The 21,611-nt window shown below is 37.5% G+C and overlaps 1 protein-coding gene across 1 annotated transcript in view; it reads right to left on the bottom strand.

The window, feature by feature from the left end:
- Positions 1 to 932: 932 nt before the first annotated feature.
- The window catches only part of LOC5578303 (pyruvate dehydrogenase E1 component subunit alpha, mitochondrial), a 31,800-nt gene continuing 11,121 nt past the window's right edge, over positions 933 to 21,611 (bottom strand). Inside the window, exons 3-6 of the mRNA XM_021850285.1 lie at positions 1,785 to 2,349; positions 1,549 to 1,726; positions 1,348 to 1,492; positions 933 to 1,292 (exon numbers count right to left, since the gene is read on the bottom strand). Of these exons, the coding sequence (XP_021705977.1) occupies positions 1,107 to 1,292; positions 1,348 to 1,492; positions 1,549 to 1,726; positions 1,785 to 2,349 (1,074 nt within the window). The 3' untranslated portion in view covers positions 933 to 1,106. The remainder of the gene's footprint in view (positions 1,293 to 1,347; positions 1,493 to 1,548; positions 1,727 to 1,784; positions 2,350 to 21,611) is intronic.

Raw genomic sequence — 21,611 nt, 5'->3', positions numbered from 1 at the left:
AAAACAGCTTAAAACGGCTTAAAACAGTTTAAACAGCTTTTACTTGGCAAAACACGGCTTAAACAGTTCAAAAAAGCTTAAAAGGGCTTAAAACGGCTTGAAACAATTAAAACGGTTTAAAACGGCTAAAAACAGCCTAAAACGGCTTAAAACGACTTAAAACAGTTTCTATCAGCTTAAAACCTCCTAAAACGGCTTAAAACAGCTAAAAACGGCTTTAAACGGCTTAAAATGGTTTTAAACGGCTTAAACCGGCTTAAAAGGGCTTTAGACGGGTTAGAATGGCTTAAAACGGATAAAAACGGTTTAAAACAACTCAAAACGGCTTAAAACAGCTTAGAACAGCTTATAACGGTTTGAAACAGCTTAAAACAGTTTAAAACGGAATAAAAGGGCTTGTCATTGGTTCGATTCCCAGCTCCTCCACAAAAAAAAACCCGTCCAGCCACCAGAAGATGCCTCACGGAGGACCGTGCTTTGGGGAGCACATCCATCCTCCGTCAGTATCAGATGGTGACTGAGACAAACTGACCCTCTTCGCAGGCAGCTAGCCTCACTAACACCAGAGCTCTCTCCTACCGGCTCGGTGTGAGAGTAAAAGAGTAGGAGAGAGTGAAAGTAGATGTAAATATAGATAAGTTGAAAATAGATCTGTATCGGTAAAGAAGCTACAGATCAACTGATTCCGGCACAGTAGTGGCCACAAGCACAGAGTGCCTTAAAAAAAATATAATAATAATAAGGTTTAAAACGGCTTAAAACGGTTTAAACGGCTGAAAACGGACTAAACACAGCCGTAGGATAACAACACACATTTGTAAAGCTTGCTTAAGCCCTCGTCACTTCTTTATCACCACGACATCAGTTTTACTTGAACCACTATGCTGAATAAACGTGTTCCATAAAATTGTTTTTTCTCTCACTTAAAACACTTTTTTTTTGTAAAATCTTTTTTATTTAAGCTTCTGAGAAATTCTGTCAATCTCTATCGTTTCTAAATATTACGATCCAAAAGAACAGACATTTCTTATTGGTCGGATTTTTGTGTATCAGCTCCAAATCAAATTTTTAAATAATTAATTTCTATTTAGTCATGGCACGCTGGATTACATATTAACAGCCTTGTTCAGTGTGCTATGTTTCAACCAAGAGCTGGGGTTCGCTCCTCTGATATATCCTTCCAAATTATTCGAGTAAACATCGGTACTCAGTTCTGGCAAACCTATTTCTGTATCTGCTTTAGCCGCAGCAGTTGCCTCATCGACCTCCTTTTTGATGTCTGCATCGATTTTCTGCAATAGATAGATTGAATAAGTACTGTTACGTCATTTGGTTGTATTGACATACCTTGAGTTCATCAGCAGTTACCAGCCCTGCATTGATTATCTTATCCTTAAAAGAGGAGATGGGATCTCTGGTTTGTCGAACTTCTTGGACTTCATCACGTGTTCTGTAGCTTGTTCCGGGATCTGACATTGAGTGGCCAGAGTATCTACAGAGAGAAATTTCGATGAATCAGTTTTAAATAAAACAATTAAATAACTCTACCTATAGGTGTATACTTCCATAACCAATGGTCCATTTTTAAGAACATAGTCAATAGCAAAGTCAGTAGCCAACTTGACTGCAACAACATCCATACCATCTACCCAAAGTCCCGGCAGAACGTCTCCTCGTTGATAGTAATTAGTGTTGCATGATGAACGATCGGCGCTGGTACCCATTCCTGGACAAAAAAATAATCTTGTTAAAGAAATTAAGAGAGTTGTTTTGAACTTGATTACCATATCCATTATTTTCGCATACAAAAATGCAAGGGAGATTCCACAGATACGCCATGTTGTAAGCTTCGAACACCTGCCCTTGATTGGAAGCGCCATCTCCGTACAACGACAGACAAACGCCATTGTTACCTTTGTACTTGCAAGCCAACGCAACACCGGCGCCAAGTGGAACCTGGGCACCAACGATACCATTTCCGCCGTAGAAGTTGGGAGCATACATATGCATGGAACCACCTTTTCCGCGGGCACACCCACCCTGTTTCCCGGTAAGCTCCGACAGTACTCCTTTGACGTCCACCCCCATCAGATGCGTCCAACCGTGAACGCGATAGGCGGAAATGATGTTATCCTGGGGTCGCATTGCCGCATTCATTCCCACAGCACATGCTTCCTGTCCCGAATACAGGTGACAGAAGCCGCGGACAATCTTCTCCTTGTACAAATTACCGGCCGAGGTTTCCAGCCTTCGGATTTTTTGCATGGCAGAGTAGTACGCAAGAGCTTCATCCCTAGTAACAGTCTTTTGAGTAGCTGGTCCAGTTTTTAGGTTGTGTAGTTTGAAAGGCTGTTAAAAATAGATCAACATCATCATATTATTTACTTTTCAAGGACTGTTCATTTTATAAAGTGGACGCCTTGTTTATGCTTTATCTTTTTTATCATATAGGGTAGGTGTACCAGTTATGGACATAGTGGTTCCCTATTTCGCCATACGTGATAACTTTAATGTCTTCAAATTTTGAAAATTGTTGTGTGTTGTAGAAGTTAGATTTTAGATATATCTTGATGTTAAAACATTCGAAAAGATTCAAAATGTGAAAGTCGTCAAAATTTCACATCTGGCCAAATAGGGAACCACTATGGCCATAACTGGTACACTTTCCCTATATAAAATCCCAGAGTTGTCTGTCTGTCAGTAACGCTCTGAAATATTTCATCGATGAGCACTACAGCAATTCAAGAGCACTACAACGGCCGATTTTAATATTAGAGCATTACAATTGCAAATTGTGGAGAACTACAAAAGCTCTTTGACAGAATATTCTGGAGTTTTCTGGAACTTTGTTCATTCCAATTCATAAAATATTCCCGAACCCTTCATCATTGTCGTCTGTTTAGGAATTCAGTTGGTGACTTAAACGTGAACAAATCAACTTCAAGCAAATTGTAATTCGGTCTAACTTGGATCGGGTTGGACTTGAAAATGTGAAACGGAATTCTCCAGTTCCAACTCAGGTTCAAAAACGAGTTCGACATTGTAGAAAGAGAGGAATAAATATAAATTATAGTTGACACTAATTACACACCTTCATTAAGAAAAACACGAAACTGAAAATATTTCAGAATGAAAGAAATTGCCGATACATTAAGTGATAATCTATTCCTAAGTTGATTGCATCATCTTTCTCCACCAACGTTGTGAAAATTCCCACATGTTTGCTTATCTGCCATTCGTTAAATTCATTGCCCAATAGCATGCTTGTTATGCAAAAGGTCTGCCATTTGTCGAACTCAGCAACCAATAGGAAGCGAAACCGGATTCCACGCGAATATAAATAAGGGCGAACTTTGAGCAGAGGCTCATTCTTGAAACGGATTTCTCGAGCGACACATCGCCTTCCGCTAGCAGCAGCCGCAGCACCGACTACCCGCAGCAGACACTATCCGAGCAGCAGCCGATGAGAGAAATGGAGAACGTGGAGAGAGAAGACGACGACAGACATAAGTAAAAGCAAGATAAACACGAATGAGATGATTGTGCGCCAAATATTCAAGTTTTATTAATTTACAAAGAAACCTCCCTGAGTCGATGTTCAATGACTCGATAAATGTAACTTATAGATGCAACGTTTGTCAGATTCTCCAGACTTGTGCACTCAAAAATTCCAATTTTGGCTTTGTTTTATAATCACCTTATATATACGAAGCTTTTCGCTTTAAAATTTCGTTGGATCGTGGCTAGCCACGTCGGGTAAGCTAGTTTATTGATAAAATCGCAATCGGTTTTCTGTGTATCGTTCAACTATTATTCTTCATTCCTAGTCGTGCACTCGTCGACTGAAGCCACCTTTCACTTGTACTCCGTGTTGCGCCTACCATCGATCTTTTTCCCACACCGTTCGTGGTTTTTTGATTCGAGTCAAGTCACGCGAGTTCCTACGTGCACCGCAGGAAGGAGCTATACACAGCATAGTTCTGTGGATAGACTTTTCATCATATTGTCAACCAAAACCAAAATCGCCAAAAACCAAAAATTGGCGAATAATTGGTTCATCGGGCAGCCCGCCCCGCTTACTCCCGACCATCGCAGCTGTGGAAGACAACAACAGTCAACGCACAAGCATACGAAGGTCATCGCATTGTCCGCCGGTTCTGCTGTAGCCATTCCTACACACAGTGCAGTAGCTGGATAACAAAGGAGTACCTACAGAGACGCATCGCATTGCTGTGGGTAAATATTGTTTAGATCTTCTCGTTCGCTTCTATCTCGTCACTTGACTCCCAGTGGCTCCCAAATAGTAGTGATTCCCGATCCTTCTTATTTTTTTCTTATTAAAACTTTTTACCGTCGTTTTTTTTTTTTTTTTGCCGTAGTACTGCAACTTTGAATTAGCGTAGGACTACGAATTGATAATTTATATTTGTACATTTATAAATATTTATTAGTTAGTTTCTTTTTCTCTTCACTACTTATACTTCCCAAATTGAATTTATTTAGAAATTAAAATATTTTGGGTTGTTTTTTTTCTTTTTTTTTTTTTTTTAGTTTGAAAGCATAGTGAATTAGTGAATATCCACCCAATTGCATTTGTGTTAGTTGTTCGTTTGCGGTGGATTTATTTGCTCCGCAATGGAACCGATTGATACCGGTGGGGGCTCGCCGGAGTACCTAATCTCTTCTGACGATGAGTCAGTCTCAGGGCAGACCACTGTTCTAGTAGATCAAAACAATCAAATCGAATCCATGGAGACTAATGTTGAGGAAAACGTGTCCCCTTTATTAGCTACCGTAGTTTTCCAAGAGCGGACAGACTCGAGCTTTCCCGAAGATGTAACGGCTATTCCCTCAGGAACTCACAAACAAATGGTCTCCGATAGTGGTCAGCCTAGCAGTTCAAACAAATTCCCTGTACTTCCCTCGTCTTCTGGTACCTCTATTAAGCCGGCGACCCCCCGCTCGAAAGCTTATCCGCCCGGATCTAAGGGTCCCTTTCTGGTTTTCTTTCGGCCCAAAGCTAATGGAAAACCTCTTAACAAGTTACAAATCGAAAAAGATCTGACAAAATCGTTTCGAGGCATCCTTGAGGTAGACTCACCCAGCCGGGATAAATTGCGCGTCACTGTAAGTGACCGTGAACAGGCGAACAAGATTGCATCCTTTGAGCTCTTTTCGTTAGAGTACAGGGTCTATATTCCAAGTCATGTGGTAGAGTGCTACGGAGTGGTCACTGAACACAATTTAACTCACGCTGACATCATGTCAGGAGCCGGTGGATTTAAAAATCGTGCCGTTCCACTTGTACCGGTGCTTGAGGTTAGCCAAATGAACAAGGCTTTCCCTGACGGCTCGAAAAAGCCGTCAAATTCCTTTCGGGTGACTTTCGCCGGCTCGGCTCTACCAAGTGTACTAGTGATAGGTCTTCTTCGTTTACCTGTTCGTCTCTATGTGCCGACGGTAATGCATTGCGAAAAATGTCGGCAGTTGGGCCACACTGCACTCTACTGCAGCAACAAACCGCGTTGTAGTAAGTGCGGTGATCAACATGCCGAAGGTTTCTGCAATACGGAACCTAAATGTACCTCCTGTGGCCAGGCTCCTCACGAGCTTACCGCATGCCCGAAGTACATAGAGCGGGAGAAACATACAATAAATTCCTTGAAACAACGGTCGAAGCGATCTTATGCAGAAATTCTCAAAAAGATTGCTCCGACCATTGCTCCATCGGCCCATTCTAACGCAAGCAATAATATCTTCACGTCCCTGCCGGATAATGACCAAGGCTCTGACCTTGAGGGTGAAGAAGAGTATACTGTGATTGAGACAGGAACAAAGAGGAAGCGAGCTGTTGCAAAACGGCACTCGCAACAGCATGCTTCGCCTAAAAATCCTATTGTTCAACAAACTCTACAAACCCCTCTGATAAATGCAAGAAGTGTCGGAAATACCAAAAAGGCTTCACCTCCAGGTTTTAAATTCTCAACTAGAGACTTTCCGTCCCTTCCGGGAACATCTAAAACCCCAGTTGTTCCAGTTTCTTGCCCAGAAACTCAACAAACAAGTCAGCAGGAGCATATTGATGCTTCCGGCAAAATGACACTTTCTGGGTTAGTGGATTTCATCTTCGAAATGTTGGAAGTCTCACCCTCAACAAGAAGCCTCATCAACATGGCGCTTTCTTTGGTGAAACCTTTTCTGAAGCAACTATCTTCAAAATGGCCGATTCTTGACTCGTTCATATCTTTCGATGGATAATATAACCAACGAGGTCGGAGATATGATCGAAGTGCTACAGTGGAATTGTAGAAGCATGTTAAAGAATATGGACGCGTTTAAATTTTTAGTTCATAGCACACGCTGTGACGCATTTGCTCTTTGTGAAACATGGCTTACTTCGGATAAAGATATCAATTTCCACGACTTCAATATTATTCGTTTGGATCGAGGAGATGGCTATGGAGGGGTGCTCTTGGGGATCAACAAGCTCCACTCCTTTTATAGAATTGACTTCTCCTCGATAACAGGCATCGAAATAGTTGCATGTCATATAACAGCACGAGGTAAAAGTCTCAGCGTAGCCAGCATATACATACCGCCGAACGCTAGAGTTTCTCGTAAAGACCTTGCAGCTATATGCGAAGCTATGCCTGCGCCATGGTTGATCCTAGGAGATTTTAATTCTCACGGTACAGCCTGGGGGTCACCGAGGGACGACAATCGCGCAACCTTAATATATGACCTCTGTGACTATTTCAACTTGGCTATTTTAAACACAGGGGAAGCAACACGAATAAAGCCTCCAGATCCTCCGAGCATGTTAGACCTCTCAATCTGTTCGAATTCCCTATCATTGGATTGCACGTGGAAAGTAATTCAAGATCCCCATGGTAGCGATCACCTGCCTATCAAAATCTCAGTTGCCAATAACTCACGTCAGACTCGTCGGATAGATGTCGCGTACGACCTCACAAAGCATATTGACTGGAAGAAATACGCGGAAGTGATTTCCGTAGGTGATCGATCGGTTGATATAATTCCTCCGCTGGAAGAATATCAGTTTTTATCCGCGTTATTCATAAACAGTGCTCTTCAAGCCCAGCGTAAACCGGTTTCAGGATCCTCGGTACGACGACGGCCGCCCACTCCGTGGTGGGATGACGAATGCACCGGAGTCTATCGCGAAAGATCCGATGCATTCAAAGAATATCGAAAACGTGGTACTCGGGAGAATTTCGAGCGATATTCTTCTCTTGATCGCAAATTCAAGAGCCTCGTGAAGGCAAAGAAACGCGGTTACTGGAGAAACTTCGTCAACGGATTATCACGCGAAACGTCGATGAGAACTCTTTGGACGGTCGGTAGAAGAATGCGGAACGCGATATCGGTAAATGAGAATCAAGAAAGCTCTCCTCGATGGATATTCGATTTCGCGAAGAAAGTTTGCCCGGATTCCGTCAAAGTGCAAACGATAATTCGTGATTTTCCACTCGATCGGAACGAAATGGACTTACCCTTTTCGATGGTAGAATTCTCACTTGCCCTCTTTTCATGTAATAATTCTGCCCCAGGAATGGATAGAATTAAGTTCAACTTGCTCAAAAACCTCCCAGACGTCGCAAAGAGGCGCTTGTTGAACTTATTCAATGTATTCTTGGAGAGCAACATTGTTCCGGATGATTGGAGACAAGTTAGAGTTATTGCCATCCAAAAGCCAGGAAAGCCTGCATCGGACCACAACTCGTACCGTCCCATCGCGATGTTGTCGTGTCTTCGAAAGTTGCTAGAGAAGATGATTCTCTCCCGACTGGACAAATGGGTTGAATCGAAAGGCCTTCTTTCAGATACGCAATTTGGTTTCCGCAGAGGCAAGGGAACGAGCGACTGTCTTGCGCTGCTTTCTACAGAAATTCAACTAGCCTACGCTCAAAAGCAACAGATGGGCTCAGTTTTCTTGGATATTAAGGGGGCTTTTGATGCAGTTTGCGTAGATGTCCTCCACCAATGTGGTCTTTCCCCGATTCTTAATAACTATTTGTATAACTTGTTGTCTGAGAAACACATGAATTTCTCTCATGGAACCTCAACAACTTCACGAATTAGTTACATGGGTCTCCCCCAGGGCTCGTGCTTAAGCCCCCTCCTTTACAACTTTTATGTTAGAGATATCGATGATTGTCTCATGGGAAATTGCTCGCTAAGACAGCTTGCGGATGACGCCGTTGTTTCTGTTACAGGACCAGAGGCGGACGATCTGCAAGGACCATTGCAAGAGACTCTGGACAATTTGTCCACTTGGGCTGTAAAGCTGGGTATCGAATTCTCTCCGGAGAAAACTGAGTTGGTTGTCTTTTCTAGGAAGCGTGATCCAGCAGAAATCAAGCTTCAATTCATGGGTAAGGAACTCACTCAAGGCCTTTCACATATGTATCTGGGGGTCTGGTTCGACTCTAAATGCACCTGGGGAAAGCACATCAAGTATCTGTATCAGAAGTGCCAGCAACGAATCAACTTCATGCGTACACTCACAGGAACATGGTGGGGAGCCCACCCGGAAGATCTGATAAAGCTTTATCGAACAACGATTCTATCGGTTCTCGAATACGGTAGTTTTTGTTTTCAATCCGCCGCGAAAACACACATCCTAAAGCTCCAGCGCATCCAATACCGCTGTCTTCGGATAGCGCTAGGCTGCATGAACTCGACTCATACCATGAGTTTAGAGGTATTAGCAGGAGTACTGCCTTTATCAGATCGTTTCGTGGAATTGTCGTTAAGGTTCCTCATTCGCTGTGAGGTGTCAAACCCATTGGTAATTGAGAATTTTGAAAAGCTAATCGAACGTAATCCTCAAACAAGATTCATGACTTTGTACTATTCGTACATGACTCTGGAGGTTAATCCTTCTTTAAACGTTCCCAATCGTAGTTGTTTCCCGGGCTTCTCTAGTTCAACTGTAGTTTTTGATCTATCCATGAGACAAGAAAGCCGTGGAATTCCAGATCCGCTTCGCTCGGAGCATATACCAACAATTTTTGCAAGCAAGTTCGGCCACATCAGCTGCGAGAAAAGGTTTTACACTGACGGGTCAAAAACAAATGATTCCACTGGATTTGGTGTGTTTAATGAATTTCATAGCGCCGCTCATAAACTTCAGAACCCTTGTTCCGTATATGTCGCAGAACTAGCGGCTATACATTACGCATTAGAGCGAATTGCCTCTCTTCCCTCTGATCAATACTTCATTTTTACGGATAGCCTTAGCTCCATAGAGGCTATTCGTTCAATGAGGCCGGTAAAGCACTCCCCGTATTTCCTTAGCGAAATACGAAACACTTTGAGTGCTCTATCGAATCAATCATATACTATCACCTTGGTCTGGGTCCCTTCTCATTGCTCTATACCGGGCAATGAGAAAGCGGACTCGCTCGCCAAGGTGGGCGCTATGGAAGGCGACATTTATGACAGACAAATCGCCTTCGACGAATTTTTTACAATTGCTCGTCAGCACGCTTTGATCAGCTGGCAACAAAAATGGGATGCAGGAGACATGGGCAGGTGGTTACATTCCATTCTCCCGCAGGTATCGAAGAAACCGTGGTTTAAGGGTTTGGACATAAGTCGAGAATTTATCAAGGTAATGTGTCGCCTTATGTCCAATCACTATTCCCTAGGCTCACATTTTTATCGAATAGGGCTCACAGAAAGCAATCGCTGCAGCTGTGGTGCAGGCTATCAAGACGCCAACCATGTGGTATGGGATTGCCCCGAACACGGTATTGCCAGATCCGATTTATGTGCATCCCTCAGGGCCCAAGGGAAACCAGAAAAGGAAGACATTAGAGATGTTCTGGGTAAGCTTGATCTTGGTTATATGAAGCTCGTTTTCGATTTTTTGAAGCAAGCTGGGATATCTGTTTGACTCCAACGTTGTTTAGGTTTGCTGATCATATTTACTTGTCTTTTGTCCACCTCGTCCGCCTCAAAAATATGTTTGTATCGTTGAAGCAACAGGATTATTTGTTATTTACATTGCCCATTAGTCCTCCCTACTTGTCGATTGTCCTCCTCGTAGCCAGCTCCCCCCCCCCAAAAACTAGTTTCGTTGTATCGTTACAGTTGATCATCTCGTTCACCATTCGTTGCTGAGCAGCTACAACTACATCAACAGAATGCTGCTGAATGGCTAAACGCCAAATACCTCAAATCCAATCCCATCCACTATTTTTTTTTTTATGTAACCCTTAACCTCGGCCAAACCGCGAGTACTTCGGTTCCCCAAACTAACATAGACTACTAAGTTACAAAGATAATATTGTAAACAATCATAAAATGAATTCGGCTCCGTAATGCCTAATGGCGCATGAGCCTTAAATAAAGAGTTAAAAAAAAAAAAAAAGTTCATTGGAACGACAATGCAACCTTCAAAAAAAAAAAAAAAAAACTATTATTCTACAATGATATGAAAATACAAAAACTTACAAAATGCTTCTGGTTGAGGAACTAAATATTTTTTGCTAAAACTCCCCAAAAAAACTGTTCGTTAAATTTAAGCATTATTTTCCGCATGAAAAAAATCCTGAATTTTATGAGCGAACTGTTTGTTGGTATCCTTTACTATTCTACTAAAGGTAGAGCTTTAAAAACATCAATAATATTCCATCAGTCTCTTACGCTAGATCATTTTAGTGATCTATATTCCTTGTTTTATAAAAATTATTGATCAAAGGTCTTAATTTTACGACTTTTATTTTACTTTAAAGTGTTGGTTTGTATATTTAACAAGACAAAAAAGTAAACAAATAATTTAGAAAACTGAATAACCATAAAACATATTATTTCAATATGTATAAACAGCAAACTCACAACATAATCTTCAAAAATGTATTTAGGGTCACATTTTACATGAATCCGCAGCACAAAGTAATTACATCATTCATCTGGTAAAAATACTCTACTCTTACGCCATCCCAAAACTATAAACTAAAATACTTCTAACATAAGCAAAAGTGAGAACTAGAATACTTTTATCACATGCTAAATTTTAATTGTACTCAATCTTGCGAAACCTTATTTTTATACTCTTTTTCCTTGTGTTTTATTTGAAAGGCACTCTGTGCTCGTGGCCACCACTGTGCCGGAATCATATTAAATCTGTATCTTCTTCACCGATACAGATCTATTTTCAACTAATCTATATTTACATCTACTTTCAATCTCTTCTACTCTTTTACTCTCATACCGAGCAGGTAGGAGAGTGCTCTGTTGTTAGTCCAATCAAATTCCATGAGCCTATGCATGCTATAAAATGATTGACTTTTAATGTGCGCCCTATTTTCATGTTGCCCGCGAGAAAGAGCGAGACAGCACCAACACACGGCGCACAGTAAAAGTCAAAAGAACAAAAGAATTTATGGCACGTACAGAGGCTCATATAAGCCATAGTCCATGAGCCTATGCATGCTATAAAACGATTGACTTTTACTGTGCGCCCTATTTTCATGTTGCCCGTGAGAAAGAGCGAGACAGCACCAACACACGGCGCACAGTAAAAGTCATGAGAACAAAAGATTTTATGGCACGTGCAAAGGCTCATTGCTCTTGCGGTGGCTCGTTTTTCCGTGTTCCTGGGTCGATTGAGGCTAGCTGCCTGCGAAGAGGGTCAGTTTGTCTCAGTCACCATCTGATACTGACGGAGGATAGGATGTGCTTCCCAAAGCACGGTCATCCGTGCGGCGTCTTCTGATGGCTGGACGGTTTTTTTTTGTGGATGGGCTGGGAATCGAACCCATGACCTTCCGCATATGAAGCGAAAGCGTAACCTCAAAGCTACGGACCCCCCTTATATTTTTATACTTCATAGATTGCATTTTAAATAACAATTACTTTTAATTACAGGAATTGATGACAGCCTTCTACAAATCATTTATAGAACATTTAGAATCAGAACGATGTTTTTGAACAAAACTTGCACAAAACAGCACTTTATAGTTACATCATTCGTTTGTATCAACTTAAACAGTCAAGCATTCGAAACTGACAGTCCCATTTCAAAAGAAGTAAACTTAAAGATATGATTAGCATGTTGCGCAGAAAAGTGTTATAACTGTATAATTTTTTTTGAGCTTTACAATTTTCAAAATTATATTTATCGACGAAAAAACGTTCAAAAACATAATAATTGACAATAATCTATAGAATTAGTTTGAAATTGAGAAAAAATCATTTTATTATCAAACTGTATTGATTTCTAAAAGTGTCCAAAGTAGCCCCTTTTTTGTTTTAAAGGACACATTTTTATCGCTATTCAAGCATTTTTTTTTATTTCTGGATGTATTCGCCTCATATTTTGCACAAATACAACTTAGATACACTACCCACCATAAGTATGGAATCGTTGCAATACTGAGTATTGCAGCACTTTTAAGTTTAGCATCACCCAAAATCCAGTGATAAAAGTGAAAACAAAAATAAAAAAACACAGGGGCTCAAAGACGTATTTTTTAAAATGACCTCAAAGATACATTGATCTAGCACTACAGAATCACGAGATAATATTTATTTTAGGTGATGCTAAACTTTTTAAGGTGCTGCAACATTCAGCATGAGTGTTGCAATACGTGATTCCATACTTATGGTGGGTAGTGTATATGCAAGAATTATCGAAATCTATCAATAATTTTTAGAGATACAAATCCTCAAAGTTGAAGAATGCGGGAATAATGTCAAAATAAGCCCCGTTTGACGGTACCAAATTTACTCTTTATGGTCGTTTTATTGATAAATCCCATACTTTTAAAATTATATACGCATGTTTATCGATCTAGAGCAAATTGTAAGCGTTTTCTCCGAATATTTTGATAGTTAATCTCAGAATAACATATTCTGAAAATAACACATGGTAAATAAATTCGATTTAATTAAAGCAGTGTACCCAATTTTGATGATTGTCATTGTGCTTTGAGTGGTCTTCTGAAAATAAATCATTTATTTTTCTGTTGTGACGTGGGGACTAAATAAGCACTCTATGAAGGCGTAAGCTATTTTTCATATTAATACTATATTATTACTTCCGTCTGGACGCATTTCAAACCTTGAAATTCTACTCATATCAGTTCAATTTAAATTTAAGATATTTTTCTTTAAAAAATCGATAAATAATGATTTTATGATGTCTGAAAAATTGTTTCTCCAAAAATAACTTGATATTTTTTAGCAAGCTTCTAATTGATGATGCTTTCGAAGTACAAGAATTTTTTGAAACTAAAATATATATATTTTCGAATTTTTCAGCCAATTTTTAATAATCCTTGATTTTGATAACCTCCAAAAATCGACCGTTCTAAATGTTGTGCCTTATTAGTGTGAAATCATATTATTTTGGTAACTTTTTTTTATTACCACCGCATTGTACAATATTAGTCGAACGATGTACAGAAAACCGATTTCGATTTCATTGGTAAATTAAAAATATATTGCATGTACAAGGTGTCCACTTTATAAAATGAATAGTCCTTAAATCGGTTGGGTGACAAAACGTCGAAAGACAAAATGTCGAAAGCCAAAACGTCGAATGCCAAAACGTCGAAAGGACAAAACGTCGAAGGGACAAAACGTCGAAAGGACAAAACGTCGAAAGTCAAAATGTCGAATGCCAAAAGGTCGAAAAAACAAAACTTTGACAGGACGTCGAAAGAAAGAAAGAAAAAAATGGGAGTATTTATAACAAACCAGGTCGACGATCTTGATTCGATCAATAAGAAATATGTAAAATCGATAAAAATGTAGCGTATAATTCAAATACTTAGCAAAGAACATTGAACAGTTAAGACATTGAAAAATGTAGCCTTTTCAAATGTCATCTCTTTGAAACGGTATTTTTCCGCTGGAATTGGTAAAGATAATACACCCGATTCTGTTTTTGCACGGATTTTTTTTACACGGCCGTGCAAAAAAAGTTTCCATACATTTTTTTTTCGCCAAAACCTTATTTTTGCTTGAAACGTCGAGAAATGGTGTTACTTTTTTTGCACGGTTTTTGAAATTTTGAACTGAAAACTTTTTTTGCACGGTACGCATCCCCCGTGCAAAAACAGAATCGGGTGTAATAAAATGTAATTGAAAGTAGTTGAAATTTGTCGAAATTGCATTAGATTTTTTGTATTATCTTCAGGTTTTTAAACAATTATTGGGGTCTCATACACAAAGTGCTAGTTTCAGTATAACATTGAAAGATGGTTGCGAGAGACATGTTTTGAAGAAAAAAAAAATAAAAAAATCGCATAGTTCGTACTTCTTTGTGTTTTCACGATAAAAATATAAACATTTATGCGTAGGAAATGTCAATATATGTATGAAAGTCAATTCACTAGCACAAATTTAAAACTTGCAGGATATCCTGGTACAGAATATCGGTTCCCCTAAGCAAATAGACAAATCGATACAATTGTACTTTTTTGATAAAAGAATGAGTATTTTATTAAGAATAAAGAATTTACTAAAACTCAAAACCCCAGTTGAAAATTTTATGAAATATATGGCACCAGTTTGTTGAAAGAATGAGTGTATTTTATAAGAATAAATAATACACTATTAATCAACAGAAATCTTAACCAGCAGCAAATCCATTTTTAAGATGGATGGAGCAGCATGGATTTTTAAGATATTTTTAACCTGCAAAATCTTTACAAATTTAATGTGCAATATTTAAATTTATTAGGGTAAATAGATCTTATTGTTTAAATAAAAAAATAGGATGTAACCAAACGGTTACGCTCCAACTGTACGTAATTGCTGATATTCACACGTTCTGATGCATAGTGCTTTAGTGGAAATAGGTTTTGTTCACCCACGAGAAGTAGACAAAATGAATAAGGCGCTAAGGAGATTTTTTTTTTCATCTGTTGTTGTAAGTCCAGAGATACTCTTTCTCATCACTTAAGCTATGATACTTCTTTCTCCTCACTTTTCATCACATATTAATGTTGCCTTACCTCTTTGAATATTTCTTCATTATGAAATTCATCACCTTCATTACATCTGATGCAGTCAAAATATTACAGGTTTCAACTTCGAAGTACTGCATCGCTCTTCAGAAATGGATGCAAGATTGTCATTTTTCTGAATATTTATTCCATGCTTGCTATGACGAAAATTGAAAATTTTTATGCTACCAACGCCGTTTGCGTCGCAACCATTTTTTCATTAGCAACGCTAGCAACAAACATTTGTTACAAAAAGCACTGCTTTCGACGTTTTGTCTCTTCGACGTTTTGTCCCTTTCGACGTTTTGGGATTCGACGTTTTGGCATTCGACGTTTTGGGTTTCGACGTTTTGTCTTTCGACATTTTGTCCCTAAACCCCTTAAATCATTGATCTGTGTATTTTGTGAGCATAGGCCAAAATAGCCGTGGTGGTAAACTTATACTAAGCAAGACCTCTTTTTGGTAAGGTACAGTGGGGGAAGTGTATCAGTGGGGTAAGTGGATCATTTGTCCATATTAAGCATAAATACTTGAGTATGTTGAATGTTTTCGCACCACTGCTTCGTTTGAAGTTATGTTCTTACGTCCACACTGATACTATTGCAAAACCGGTTCTACACGTACACTAAGACAAGCAAACATGTTAGCAGCAAATATAAATTAATTTGAAAATTGTTTTCTATCAATCAAAAACCCATTGTATCTCTGTCTAAAATCGAATACTTTTAGTTTTTTCAACACATGGTGAGCCTTTCAGTTCTAATTGAATGAATCACAATGAAAAAAATGTGATTTTTATAAATTAATACTAATATATTGGACATGGTACAATTAAACCTACTTTTTAATGGGGTGGGGTAAGTGGATCAAGTATTATTATCATTTATTGGCAGACTGCTTACGAGAATTTGAATAAGTTTTAATATCCGCAAATGTTGTTTTCCTTTAACTTTTTTCATTACTTGTTTAAATTTTTCATATTGACCGAAGAAAATTTGAATTAATCCACCTAAAAGTTTTTCAAATCTTCCTGGTATAAAAATTATAATTTTTTTCAGGAATATTGCGAAATTTAAACAAAATAAAGTGGTTTATCGAAGCTGAATTGCAAAAGAGCGAAATATACAAATTTTCCAATTGAAGGACCTTATCGCACCTTATTTGACCATATAAATTGTTCTGGACAGATGGTACAAATATATTCATAAATATAATAAAAAGATTTCAGTTTGTTGAAGAAAAGTGTATGAAACTTATATATTTTTAAACTACGAGTGTTTTTCGAAAACATTTTTAGAAATAATCATACTATACTTCTGAGTAAATTATGTGTATAAAATGGATGAGTTTTCTCCAAATTATTTAAGTCACAATGTTTTTTTTTTTGTTCGAATTATTGTTAACTAATGTACGAATACTATTCCAAATAGTTTGATAAAATGAAGATACTTTTTAATTTTAAAGGTTTCAAAATGTAACATAACTAGCACTAATAACAAGAACGAGGGTAATATTTTTACTACACATAATTACACCACATTTGCTTTGAGAATAGATTTTTTTTATTGGTGATCCACTTACCCCACCATGGTGGGGCTAGTGGATCATTTGGCGCAAATTTTCAAGTATCTCATACTCAATACATAACAATCAGAAAATTTGAAATAATTGTTGATTTGAAGTATATTAGTCCCTCATTTGGTATCCACAGAAAAAAGTTTGAATTACATTATTCACGTTAGCTGTACATAACAATGAAGTTGACTATTGATTTTTCTGTATCCACTTACCCCACGGTACCTTATGGAAATTTTTTCGACTTCAAAGGAACTCGTGGTAATGTTTTTGGGGACGATTCACGGTCGGTCCAAGATTTTTTTCGTAGATTCATCTAGAAAATCAATTGAGTTGAAGAAACTTCAATAAAGACTGAATTAGGCTATTCAGATGTTTTGCAATCTTTTGCATATTGAAACTTTAAAAAACGGCAATTCTTGCATGTATCAAACTTTCAAGAAACAAAAGTTAGGAAATGCTATGAATTTTGTGAGCAATATTTGATATTTTTAGCTAAATGTAGAGACACTTTCCTATCTTGCTCCGTTCTACTATAAGAGGCTACTTTTGATTCCGGGCGCTACTTTGGACACTCATGTTTTGGATCTATTTGCAGCATATATATAAAACTGAGCAATTTCGTGTTTTCAGCACTTTAATTAATCAATATATGCTCTACAACCATGCATGAACATATTTTTGAACAACATCAACAATAACATATTTCTAAAAAGTCCGAACAAATATTCACAAAATACAAAATATTCGCTATGTCAACATTATTTGAATTTTTCACATATCGTGGAAAGTTGTTAGGAGCATCACATGTTTAATAAAAAAAATGATGAAAAGTTTAGGTTTAGAATTGTTGTTGTTTAATAATAATCAATCAAATGTCCTAGTTTTACAGCTTTTATTTTATTACAAAGTGTAGGTTTGTATACATACCTATTTCACAACATAAAAAATAAAAAGGATTCAGAAAGTGTAGAAAAATAAAACATATGCATCTCAAAACGTTTCTCAATAGCGAGATTACAGCATAATTTCAGTCATATTTTTCATGAATCTGCAATACAATACAATTTGTTACCCCTAACCTCGAGCAAACCGCGAGCTTTACGGTTCCCCAGAGCTAACATACATTAAGTATTTGTAAAACATACACAAGATCTCGGCTCCGTAATGCCTAATGGCGCATAAGCCTAATACATATATAATTGATTCAAAAACAAAGTACAGGATAATTGAATCCTTCAACTGCTACAAATAAACTACAATTACGCCATCTCAAAACTACTACATCTTACAAAAGCAAAATTTTATTTGTCTACGATCATGTGAAACATTATATTTAATTTTCATAGATTGCACTCCAAGTGAAAATATTTTTTAGAAAATATAGGTTTTTAGGTTTTATTAGTTGTGTTCCCCAAAAAAAAAATCACTGAAGGATTCGGAACATTTTTATTTAAATTTAGAATTTTTGTTCCTTATTATACATCGTTTTTAAACGTAATCAATATAAAAGACAGTTTGATTCCTTTAGCTTGATGAAAGCTTCATTTTTAAATAAAATTTCATAAAACCAAGGTCTATTAGTTAGAGATGGGAAAAACTGCTTATTTTAGTGAACGGATCCGATCCGAATCACTCATTCTAGTGAACCAGATCATTTGAACGGTTCAGTGACTCAGCGTTTCGCAACTGAACCGAGCGAACAGAAAAAAGATCGAATCACTTCCTGTTGCGCGACATGCCTCTTCCCGTTCATATCTTTCGCTTTCTCATTCTTCGTACATTTTTCCTCAGAAATCCCCTACGCGTACTAAAAGGAAGAAGTAAAATGTGCATTGTCATTCGTGTATATACGCACTTTTTCTATCTATTTTTCATCTGTCTGTGGACAAGTGGGCGCCACGAATCACTCGTTCTTTTGAGTGATCCGGATCTTTCAAACGGCTCGGATTCTTTTTGCCCATCTCTACTATTAGTTCTAATTTTGTAAAAGACTAAACTGTCCTATGTGATTTTCAGGGTTTAATATAGGACACTTATTTGATGTGATCGTCATGTTTTTTTGTTACTGAAATGAGTTATCTGCGTTGAAATCTAGATATCTCCCGGCGATTGCATTCATAAACCGAACGATCAAATTCACAGATGCCTCAGAAAGACACAAAGCAATAATACAAGTAAATAAAATATTACCGTAATCCGAGGCAAATTGATAACTTTTGCACAACTTTTTGCTCTGGTATCCTTTGGAAATCAAATATTTTAAAATTAAACTCAAAAAAATTAGTACTTAATTGACCTTTATCAGTTTATGTAAATAACAATTAAGATTTCATAAAATTAGTTTCAATATCAAAACATGAAAATGGCACATTAGGGCGAAATTATTCGTTATGTAACATAGCTGGTTATAGAATAAAATTATATCTACTAAATTTAGGTCTCCTGAACCTAAAAATGATAAGGTACAGTGGGGTAAGTGGATCATTTGTCCATATTAAGCATAACTACTCAAATTTTTCAAATGTTCCAGCACGATTGCTTCGTTTTAGGTTATATTCTCACGTCCACACTGATACTACTGCAAAACTGGTACTACACGTGCACTATCACAAGCCAGCTAGCGAACGACCACGTCGAAAGCCGGACCCATACTAACCATCTCATTGAGCCAACGTTGGCTTATGAGTAGTGTGGCACAAACAAGGCAACAGTGCGACGCTAAAAATAAAATCTCTCACTGTTGTTTGTAGGCACGCTTAGGAGAGTCGAATTGGGCATCTCAGAGAGCCGAAGGAGGTGTAGGGTTGTGAAGGAGAAACGCGGCCAGTCTAGCGTATTGGGAGTCGTGGGATCGAAGCCCACCAGAACGATTCTATTATATTTCACAATCTTACATCTCAATTTGTCCAAATTGACTTTTGTGTCTACGACCTTCAGGTATTTTCAAAACACCGTCGGCTGGTTAAGCCGTAATAGACATTACAACCCTAGTTGTGCAAAAATCAATTCATTTCAAAATTATTTCCTGTCAATCAAAAATTCATTATATCTCTGCCTAAAATCGAATTCTATTAGAGGGATTCCACGGAGGCATGCAAGTCGATTCTGATCGACCATTTCAAAAATATCTGAAACTTTGCACAGTTTTTCAGTTCCATCTAAATCGTCATTTTCCGATATCAAATCTTCAAGTTGAGTCACGACTAACTTTTCAAAAGGGTGTATGTGAAAATGGTTCAAAAATATTCAAAAAGCTGCAGAGCAAAAACGGTTCGTTCGATTGTTAGACAACTAAAGAAACAAAGTTAGACAACTAAATAAAGATTCAAAAAAAAAATACACACAGTAAAAAAAATTTTTTTTTGCATTAAAAAACATCATTTTTGTCACAAAAACTCAAATATCTCAAAACCCTATCGGAATACCAACGTAATTTTTTGAGGGAAAACGGTCCATTATATTAGCTATCTACCATAAAAATTTGGTGATGGTAAGTCAATAAACAAAAAAGTTATGACATTTCAAATATTTCACAAATTTGACACGTAGTGAAAAAATTTTTTTTTTTCATTGTTAATTTTTTTTAGGACCGCAGTTTGTTGCTGAATTTTTTGTTAAGGATACCACATGAGGTTAACAAGTTGTTTTCATGATATTTTATTTAATTATTCATAACTATTATAGCATCTATTAGAAAGTTAGACGCGATCCAGTGTTGTGATCTAAAGTCTTGATAGTGTCATATTTTTTATTGTACGTAACTGAAGAAAAATTCTCTCAATAGTGTTGAAACCTTTTGATAAAAGAAACCTACACTTTTTATATTAAATTTTGGGAGGGATTATTAGAGTATGTTTAAAAGTACAAATGAACTTTAACACTTCACTTTTTGCAAAAAAAAAAAAATAAAATACTAAAATCACTAAGGTGAGCAAATACCTTTAAACTCTAATATGTGTTGCTTATCTTGACAGATAGGCCTATTTCGTCTGCGACTTACAGACTTCTTGTCGAGCATCTCGACACTGAAAAAGTCTGTAAGTCGCAGACGAAATAGGCCTATCTGTCAAGATAAGCAACACATATTAGAGTTTAAAGGTATTTGCTCACCTTAGTGATTTTAGTATTTTATTTTTTTTTGCAAAAAGTGAAGTGTTAAAGTTCATTTGTAGTTTTAAAAGAAACCTATAAGAAATCTAATATTGAAGACAAAAGCTACAAAAAAAGTTTTCTATACAGGTATACGACTAGTTTACCTGCAAAAAGTTTACCTCGTAGAGAACAAGGCGGGTCTATACCCAGGTGATCTAGTATACGTAAAGCAGGTCGGTTTTCTCGGCGCTGGTTTTCTCCACAAAGTTAAAATCTGATTACACCTGGGTATAGACCCGCCTTGGTAGATAATAGACTTTGACTTTGCTTCAAGGAAATTAACGAAAATATTAAGGTAGGTTTTTCCTCATTTGCAAGCCTTCGTCCAAGGCAATGCAAGCTTCTATCCAATTCAGGAACACATAATGTTTGTGTGTGCACAGCACACGAAAATATTAACCTAATCTTACATAGTTTGAAAAGAATCAATTCATCAAAGGATATTAAAATGTTAACTGGTAGTCTTTTGTGTGAAAATACAACATCAAATTGCTATCTACGATCTTGTTTGGATTGTCCAGATTCTTCATCATTGGAAAATACTTTATTCGCTGAGTTTGAAGAAAATTATATTGATCAGTTATCATTTGAGCAATGGGTGACCACGGATAGGTGTGACCTGGGCGGGAGGCACCGAAATATGACACACGACAATCAAGGCAGACTTGATGAAAATCGCTAGTTTTCGTTTGTTGTATACCTACGATCTTTCTGGACAAACATGAAAAAAGGGCCAAAGTTTTCTATGCAGTTAATTTTCGTTTTTATTGGAAAAAGTAAAATTATGAGTATTTGAATACATTATATTCAATCAGAATAAAAAGTGCTATCGTGACAATACTTTTGAATAAGCATGAATAGCTTTTCAATCGAATTTTGTCACATTTGATAAAATG

The sequence above is a fragment of the Aedes aegypti genome, chromosome 3 (assembly GCF_002204515.2).
Source record: "Aedes aegypti strain LVP_AGWG chromosome 3, AaegL5.0 Primary Assembly, whole genome shotgun sequence".
Lineage (NCBI taxonomy): Eukaryota > Metazoa > Arthropoda > Insecta > Diptera > Culicidae > Aedes > Aedes aegypti.
The sequence above is the reverse complement of the archived record's forward strand: the minus strand, read 5'-3'. Positions and strand labels throughout refer to the sequence as shown.